This window comes from Lolium rigidum, chromosome 6 (genome assembly GCF_022539505.1).
Source record: "Lolium rigidum isolate FL_2022 chromosome 6, APGP_CSIRO_Lrig_0.1, whole genome shotgun sequence".
Taxonomy (NCBI): Eukaryota; Viridiplantae; Streptophyta; class Magnoliopsida; order Poales; family Poaceae; genus Lolium; species Lolium rigidum.
This window is the reverse complement of record NC_061513.1, coordinates 57030764-57039991: the sequence shown is the minus strand read 5'-3', so window position 1 is coordinate 57039991 and position 9228 is coordinate 57030764. Positions and strand designations below refer to the sequence as shown.

At 47.3% G+C, this 9228-nt stretch overlaps 1 protein-coding gene across 1 annotated transcript; it reads right to left on the bottom strand.

The window, feature by feature from the left end:
• Positions 1 to 3595: 3595 nt before the first annotated feature.
• On the bottom strand, positions 3596 to 6942 carry LOC124661720 (serine hydroxymethyltransferase 7-like). Its single transcript, XM_047199601.1, has 4 exons — positions 5829 to 6942; positions 4440 to 4842; positions 4008 to 4109; positions 3596 to 3897 (listed from the first exon to the last, which is right to left on the bottom strand). Exons 1-4 carry the CDS (start codon positions 6846 to 6848, stop codon positions 3671 to 3673), a joined length of 1752 nt encoding a protein of 583 aa, XP_047055557.1. The 5' UTR covers positions 6849 to 6942; the 3' UTR covers positions 3596 to 3670.
• Between the last annotated feature and the right edge of the window lie 2286 nt (positions 6943 to 9228).

Here is a 9228-nt window from a genome sequence, read left to right as displayed (position 1 = left end):
CCCTGCCGGAGAGGGGAATCATCTCCTGGAGGTCTCTTCATCGCCATGATCGCCTCCGGAGTGATGAGTGAGTAGTTCACCCCTGGACTATGGGTCCATAGCAGTAGCTAGGTTGTTGTCTTCTCCTCATGTGCTTCATTGTCGGATCTTGTGAGCTGCCTAACATGATCAAGATCATCTATCTGTAATGCTATATGTTGTGTTTGTCTGGATCCGATGGATAGAGAATACTATGTTATGTTGATTATCAATCTATTACCTATGTGTTGTTTATGATCTTGCATGCTCTCCGTTATTAGTAGAGGCTCTGGCCAAGTTTTTGCTCTTAACTCCAAGAGGGAGTATTTATGCTCGATAGTGGGTTCATGCCTCCATTAAATCTGGGACACTGAAAGTTCTAAGGTTGTGGATGTGCTGTTGCCACTAGGGATAAAACATTGATGCTATGTCTAAGGATGTAGTTATTGATTACATTATGCACCATACTTAATGCAATTGTCTGTTGTTTGCAACTTAATACCGGAAGGGGTTCGGATGATAACCTGAGGGTGGACTTTTTAGGCATAGATGCATGCTGGATAGCGGTCTATGTACTTTGTCGTAATGCCCAATTAAATCTCACAATACTCATCATATCATGTATGTGCATGGTCATGCCCTCTCTATTTGTAAATTGCCCGACCGTAATTTGTTCACCCAACATGCTATTTATCTTATGGGAGAGACACCTCTAGTGAACCTGTGGACCCCGGTCCATTCTTTACATCGAATACAATCTATCGCAATACTTGTTTTATCGTTTTCTCGCAAACAATCATCATCCACACTATACATCTAATCCTTTGTTACAGCAAGCCGGTGAGATTGACAACCTCACCGTTTCGTTGGGGCAAAGTACTTTGGTTGTGTTGTGCAGGTTCCACGTTGGCGCCGGAATCCCTGGTGTTGCGCCGCACTATATCCCGCCGCCATCAACCTTCAACGTGCTTCTTGACTCCTACTGGTTCGATTAAACCTTGGTTTCTTACTGAGGGAAACTTGCTACTGTGCGCATCACACCTTCCTCTTGGGGTTCCCAACGGACGTGTCAACTACACGCATCAGTCCGTCTTACAGATCAACCGCTTTAGAGGCTCCTGGCGTGGGCAGTCAGGGCATCTTGTCAAAGACACGGGCCCATATTGCGGCCATGAAGAACGGGAGGTCGAAGAGAAACTAGACATCACCCGCCTGCCGGAGAAGGGCTGTCGCTGGCGGAGAAGAAGAACAATGGGGCGCGGGGAAAGAAAGGGAAAGCAATGGCACGGGCACGGGCGCGGGGCTGGCTCGGGCTCCCATTTTGCAACGGTCACCTGGGTAAGTTGTGGGTCCAGCGCGCTAACATGGACAAGTTGTGGGTCCCACGATGATCTGGATAAGTGGAGACGTGTCCACTGCGGGGCACCAACAGCGGCTCCACTTGCTAGCACCAACCAACGGTCAACTAAACGGGATTCCTCCCGTCCGAGCTCCTTGTGAGGGTTTGAGACAAGGGCTTGGAAAAAACTGAGGAAAAATTAAGTGGCTGGGAAAAACTGAGCACAACTAAGGACCCGAGGATACGAAAATAGAAATCCCTATATATATTTCATCATACATCATGTTTGCCAAGAGATTACAAGGGTAGATGAAGATGGTGTAGAGGGTGTTGATTAAGATGATGATGATGACCACACCAAAGGGGGGTAGAGTCTACCGAAGGCGATTTCGGCAGCGTTTCCCCCTCTGATCTTCATCGGTGGCGGCCTGCTGACTCTCTGTTTATGTGTTTTTGATATCCGTCGCCGTAATCTCGATGAAACCCTAGGAGGGTTGAATATATAGAGGGTTTTAGGTCAAACGAAGTCCGTCAGCGCAAGATTGAGGCGATCGGATGGACGAGATGAAAAAGTGAACAAGTGACGTGCCCTAGGTGGGGGCCATTTCTGCGTCCGCGGCCGAAGCAAACGGATGACAGCCGGTCGATTTTGGCATCCGATTTGCGGCGCCCGTTGGATGCCCTAACAAACGAGACACCGAATCAATGTGGTATGAAATGCCAATATCTCTCGTTTCTCTCCTGGATGTGCTTTCTTTTTGGATCGCCTACTGAAGATCTGAGTTGTTTAACTTGTAGTGGCGACATCACTTCCTCATGCTAACTTAATGAGCCGTCATCATCATTGAAGACTCCACTAGAGCAAGAATAGGAGGAAGAAGACCATGGGCACAACACAACACATTCAGCAGCTGCAGCGGCAACTGTGACTCGCTGACTGCTTCCCTCGACTGCCTGGCTTGTGGTGTTTGTCTGATTGAACTCATGTCCGGGGAGGCAGGCGGCAGAGCGTCGCACTGATTAAAGCGTCTCTGACTCTGAAACGGCAGCTGGAAGCTGCACCCCTTTCTGCCGCGCATTCAAGGCAAACGGGCCCCTTCTCCCTCCCGATCGTCGTCTTGCTCGCTCGATCGATCGATGGACGCCGAGCCATCATTTCATTTCACCGGTGGCGAGAAACGGAGGAGCTGACGATGTGATGCGATGTCCATGGACCGGCGACAGACGAAACAACCGATCGATGCTAGAGAATCATCATCGCCGTAAAGAAGCGTACGTCCCATCATGGTCAAGTCCGGGGAAGCAAACAACCCAAGTTGGCCCACGAGTCAAGAAGGAGATGATAACTTAACCACCTCTAAGCTGGAACTGTAATCAGGGTCATCTACCTACCGAGGTACCAGCTGCTAGGATGCTACCAGGTTTTGATGATGATTTCTCACCTGCATTGCATTTGCGCTTTACCAGCTAAAATTATCGGTATTGTTGTCGATAAGCTGAATCTGGGTTGTGCTGCTGCAAAAATGCACGTTATGGGAAGTAAAACTTGCTCCCCAAATGCTATGCAACATTGCAACTATGAAAAGTACTGGTACGAGTAGAATGCTAAAACTAGAGATTTGCAAATACAGAGTAAATGCTACTACGGGTCTACTACTGGTGCGAATACTGTTGTCCAAAGGCAGGCAATGAAGACATCAAGGAACATAATAAAGGTCATGTTACTATCAATTGGGAAAATGCTGACAATGTCATTGCAACTGAAGAGAATACTCCGACAATATGATTCTATGAGTATGTTCTGGCGCATTACTACTATACACTGCTGTGCATATATATCAGTACAGATTTAATGAATCCGACAACTCATTGCATAAGCTTTAAGCCTTATTAACAGCTGATAAACAACAAAGCTACAGATATAGAGCAACTGCAACTCAAAAGTGTTCAATATGCAAAGTATACCGCAATCCATACAGAAGCCAGCCGAGCTAAAATATCTTAGGCTCATTCAGTCTGGGCTCTGGAGCCTAGACAGCAAGAATTTCAACCAAGGACTTGAAGCCGGAATTTGTTATGCGAAGATTCACTACATACATAAATCTCAACTAACGACTTGATGCAGCAAGCCTGTACACAATTGCTTGAGTCAAGAATCAAGACCAGTTTTAACTACAAAAAATCTTTCCTACAGCGCTGCTGTTGAGAGCAACTTACAGTTTTGCGTAAAAGGTCTGATGACAAAATAGTTGCTATTTTGCTGATGAATCTGGACAATACCAACAAAGATGTAGTAGTAATATATATGTACAGTCATACATCAAAACCTCCTGGCATCGCAAACTGGGACGCAAAAGCCTCAACCTGATTACCGAGTTCTATGATGTCCTTATTGTTCTCCAGGCCTCTCAGAAATTCCTTCTGAACTTTACCGTGTTCTTTCAAAACACTGCCAGCTATCTGTGTCGCCCTGATGAGGAAGTCTGCAATCACCTCGAAGTCATCCTCTAGGCAACCTCTAGTAGTCATGGCAGGTGTTCCTGCAGCATGGAACAACATTTGCCATAAGCAACAGCAAATACTTTATATGTTCACACACAACAAATAAATGGATATAGAGTAAATGGCATGTCATATTATAAGAACTAACCAATCCGCACACCACCGGGAGATATTGAGCCATTGTCCCCATATATCGGAGTCTTATTTATAGATATGTGGCACATCTCACAGACCTTCTCAAAGTTTTTGCCTGTCACAAATTGAAGCAAAACAGCTTGTAAGCCACATGCATTAGTTCACACAAAACATTTAAGATTGCTGAATGTCTAAACAAAAGCCGTGCATTACTTTGAAAAACTTAACATCATGCCCGCGTGACATTATTATTTGAACATTTGCTGATTTACAAACCACATTACCATGTAAAAGAACATTTTATTTCCCCTTTTTCTTGTCCATGTACAAATTATTAGATGAAACAGAAATTGCATATTCTCAAAAGACAATAGGAATACAAGATACATTGCATTAACAGATATAGAGAACAGGTTTGATGCAAAAGTAAGAGATAGAGCTATACCGGTCAAGCCAAAAGTTCTGAGGTCCCAAAGTACCAAGTGGTTATCAGTGCCACCAGTAACCAATCTGCATTTTCTTCTGAGCAAGGCGGATGCCAGAGCTTGAGCATTTTTCTTTACTTGTTGAATGTATGCTTTATAATCAGGTGTAGCAATTTGCTTCAGTGTAATCGCCAAAGCAGCAATATGGTTATTATGGGGCCCTCCTTGCAGCGAAGGGAAGACAGCAAAATTTATCTTATCCTCAAAGTCATAATCACTCTCATTCCCTTGAGCAAATGATCCAGGTCGCTTCCGCAAATTTTTCCCTCTCCTAAAAAATATTATTCCACCTCTAGGACCCCTTAGGTTCTTGTGAGTAGTTGAAGTAACAACATCACAGTAGTCGAATGGACTGCGACATTCCTGATAAAGAAAATAAGAAGCAGCTGTTCAGCAGACAGTAATGCTCAGCTAGCCAAGTATGGCAAAGTTCAGAAAACAGCAACTAATACTCAGATTAAGCAGCAGAAGCAATTCAGAAGATCTTTCAAGAGGTACAGTGTGTTCATAGATAAGAAAGGTTCTTCAAGTCTAGAGCATGAACTAATATTTTGATTGCTTACCCCATCACCAAAAACACGAAAAAGTAGCTCGTTAACCAATAACAACATTGATCACTTGAGAACATAGTTCTTTCAGACTACATCTTGGGCAAAAGAAATGCTTTGATTGGCCTCAACAGGCTGATGGTTGGCGTGATGTAATGTTAATGACAATATCATGTCCTAAATGCTCCATCAGAAGAATTCACCCATTGTGTTTTCAAAATACATTTATAAATTGATCAGATATCAGCAAATAAAGAAATAATGCAACGTGTTGCATTGCTCTTTTTAAGTTTTTACTATAAAAGCACTGTATGGGGACAGGTGATTTTGTACTGCACTACTGCTTACAGTATTAAGCTAAGTTACCGCAATATCATAAGTATATGAGACAACTACCACACAATTTTTCTCCATAAGTTGAAATGATTAATACAATATGGCAAGCATAAATCACCATGCAAAATAAAAACTAGAGAAGCTCCTAATAATCTGCCTCGTCATCTGAATTAGTCTGCATCGTCATCTCTGATTATCAAAAACCGATAAACACAAGGACTAAGGCCTAGAAATAATATTCTTCACTTTTGTGGTAATGTATAAGCTATCACAGCATATACATGTACAGGCAGGCAGCATGAGTTAAGCTTGCAGTTGAAGCAATCACAAGTTTGCAACTAATTTTGGCACATATGGTTATTGTGAGACATATCCCATGTACATTTTAAGCACAAGAAAGATGGAATCGAATTATTAACCATAATAAGATAAATAAACAAAAGTTCTTTGACAGAAGTGATATACCTTTGCCGCAACAAGGCCGCTGATATGCGCCATGTCACACATGAGCACGGCACCACACTTGTCAGCAATGAGCCTCATTCGTGCAAAGTCCCACTCGCGGGGGTATGAGCTCCCACCACAGATAAGGATCTTGGGGTGGAAATCCATGGCCCTCTCCTCAAGCTTGTCATAATCGATATACCCATTCTGCGGATTGACCTTATACGACAAGCTCTCGAAGAATATCGATGCGCCAGAGACCTTCTTCCCACTAGGCGTCAAGTAGCCGTGGCTGACATGTCCCCCGGAGGGCGGCTCGAGGCCCATGATGCGGTCGCCGGGGAGGAGCAGCCCCGTGTAGACGGCGAGGTTGGCGGAGGTGCAGGAGTAGGGCTGCACGTTGACGCCCCAGCCGGCGGCGTCGAGGCCGAATGCGGCGAGCGCCCGCGCGTGGCAGAGGCGCTCGATGGCGTCGATGTGCTGGTTCCCGCCGTAGTAGCGCGCCCCCGGGTGGCCCTCCGAGTACTTGTTGGTGAGGTGGCTGCCGAGCGCGTCGAGGACTGCGCGGCACACGAAGTTCTCCGACGCGATCAGCTCGATGCCCCGCACCTGGCGCGTTTTTTCGAGTTGCATCAGCGCGTGCACGTCCGGGTCCGCGTCGGCCAGCGGCTGGTTCCCCCACGCGTGCACCGCGGCGCGGCGGGAGTCCAGATCCGCGGCGGTGGATTGGCGTTTGGCCGGGCGCGTGGAGGAGGTGGAGCTGGAGGAGACCTCGGCGGCGGCGGCGGCGGCGGCGGAGGACCAGTGGATTCCTTGGCGCGGGCGCTTGACGCAGAGGGAGTGGCCGAGGAGGGAGAAGTGCTGGTCGTCGTCGTCGGCGCCGTCGGCGCCGCCGCCCCCGACGCTGGCCTCCGTCTTGGCGTCCTCCGAGTCGTCGAAGAGGCGCAGCGGGGCGGCGCGCGCGTGGGCGCGGGCGTGCGCGTTGACGTGCGGGTGGAGGCCGAGCGAGAGGTCCGACGATTCGGGCCGCGAGAGATCCATGGAATTCCCTTCGATCGCCTGACGCGAAATCCGCAACCCTAGCTAGTCGGGCAGCTCAGCAGCAGCAGGAGCGACAACAAGGGCAACAGAGGCTACAACAACAGCGGCGGAGGGGAGCGGCGGCGACGGCGACGGCGGGAGCGGCGGCGGAGAGAAGCATGGGCGGGTGGGGAGGGAGGAAGGGAGGGGAATTGGTGTTTGGCAATTGCGCGACGACGAGGACGCGGCGTTGGAATCTGAGACGGTGAGAGGAGATTGGTTGTATCGACGGGAGCCAGGCAAGTGAAGGACGGGTTGGTGGCCTGTCCGGGGGAATGGAACGCGGCCGGGGGGACGAACCTGGACGGGAAACCGGACGGAGACGGTGGCTACCGGCCACGTGCCGGTCCGGTCTGGGTGGGTGGGTCGCGCGGGCCGGTGGGCTCGTGGGCTTTGGTTCGGACAGGGTCGGGGTACGGTGCGGAACGATGACTTTGTGCTCCTTCTGGCTGCGCGCACAGCGAGGAGATGTGCTGTAATCTTTTTCAAAATTTCCAATTTTTTTATTGATGATCTTTTTCTCTTTTGCGAGTACGAAGCTGACCTCATCTGTGACCGCATTGACCAGTACAAATCAGTTGTTCGGTACGCATAGGCAGGCTAGCACAGGGTTGTGTTCAAGACCTGGCTATCCATGTGCTTTCGCATTCTGGAGTCGGTGGGGATGAACCTGCTCGTGTTTCCAGCCAATGTTCACCATGGAGGGCGTCTGGTCTGAATCATGGTTGTAAGTATCGCGATACAGATCCTAGTATCTTAGGATACTAAGATTTAACCGGGCTGAACCGGTACGTACTGCACTGCGTATTCTAATTGGATGGCATCGTTGTAGAGTGTGATACCATGCCTTGAATAGGTAGTATCCCGATACTTCTACGACATGTGATGCCACACGTCAGTTAAAACTAATCAACGAATTAGTTAACCTGCTGACATCAACGAGACTTATAAGAGGGTAATCGCTTCATCGGTTTCCTGTTGTGGACTAAACATTCGTACTATTTGCCGCATTTGCATCCCTCATCTGGCGTTGGGGCTGCATGCTCCAAATCTAGACTATGATATACCACTCCACAAGAAGAACATGACATGCCACTATGTTTTTCCAGACATATATGATAGGTAACTATTTTATTTAACACATAAATTGATTATATTTTCAAAAATAGAAATCTCATATTATCATGATACTATGATATACATTGTTGAAGGAAAAAAAAAAGGATACCGCCTAGTATCTTGATACAAAAAACTTTGGCCTGGAATGTTGATTGTAACTAGACCCAACGGCGATTTTAATCCATCTTCCTTGCCGAACATGAGAGCACGCCGTCAAGGACGTATTTGGTGGCCTGGTTAGAATATTTGCCCTCAGTGGGGATATGATTCGTGGATGTTAGCGGGTGTATTTGGTTCTTCGCATGTTTTTTTTTTCATTTTTCTGACTTGACCCTCCAGGCATGTCTGCACACTTAGCGGTGTATTTGGTTGTCAACATTATGTTTCGATGCAGTTTTAGTCCAATTTTTTATGGTATGTGGTTATGAATCTGATATCTGATAACTAATGAGAGAAAATTGGCGTTTGGGTGGCCGCCGTGGGGGCTACCGGGCACGTGCCGGTCCGGTCTGGGTTGGTCGGGCAGGGCTGCTGGGCTCGTGGGCTTTGGTTCGGGCAGGGTCATGCGGAACGATGACTTTGTGCTCACATTCAGAAAAAAAAATGAAAAAAATCGAGGGCATCGCGCAGAGCAGATGTGCTGTAGGCCTGTAGCCAACTGCTTTTGCTCGTCCCATGAGCCAACGGTCCAGCCACTGTTTGTGTAATCCTTTTTGGGTTTTTTATTGATGACGAGCGATGATATTTTTCTTTTTCTTTTGAAAAAACTACGAATATGAGCTCAGCTGTGAGCGCATTGACCAGTACAAATCGGTTGTTCGGTACGCATGGCACAGGGTTATGTTGAAGACCTGCATATCCATGTGCTTTTGGGTTCTGGAGTCGGTGGGCATGAACCTGCTTGTGCTTTCAGCACAAGTTCAGCATGGAGGCGTTTGGTGTGGACTGTTGCATGTAGCCGGACTCCGCGGAGATTTCACTCGATCTTCCTTTCCGAACACTCTTCGGTCCATACAACCTCTGTTGGAAAATAAGCGAATTAGTAACTTATTTTTCGAATGGAGAGAGTACTTAGTAGGTGCTGTTTTTTTTTGGCTCAACTTAAGATGGTATGTTAGCTTTTTTTTTTTTGAATCGCGACAGAGCTCATCTTCGTGTCACACTACCTCTGTTTCGATAAATAAGACGTGCACGCATTTGAAGAAAATATACCAAAAAACAC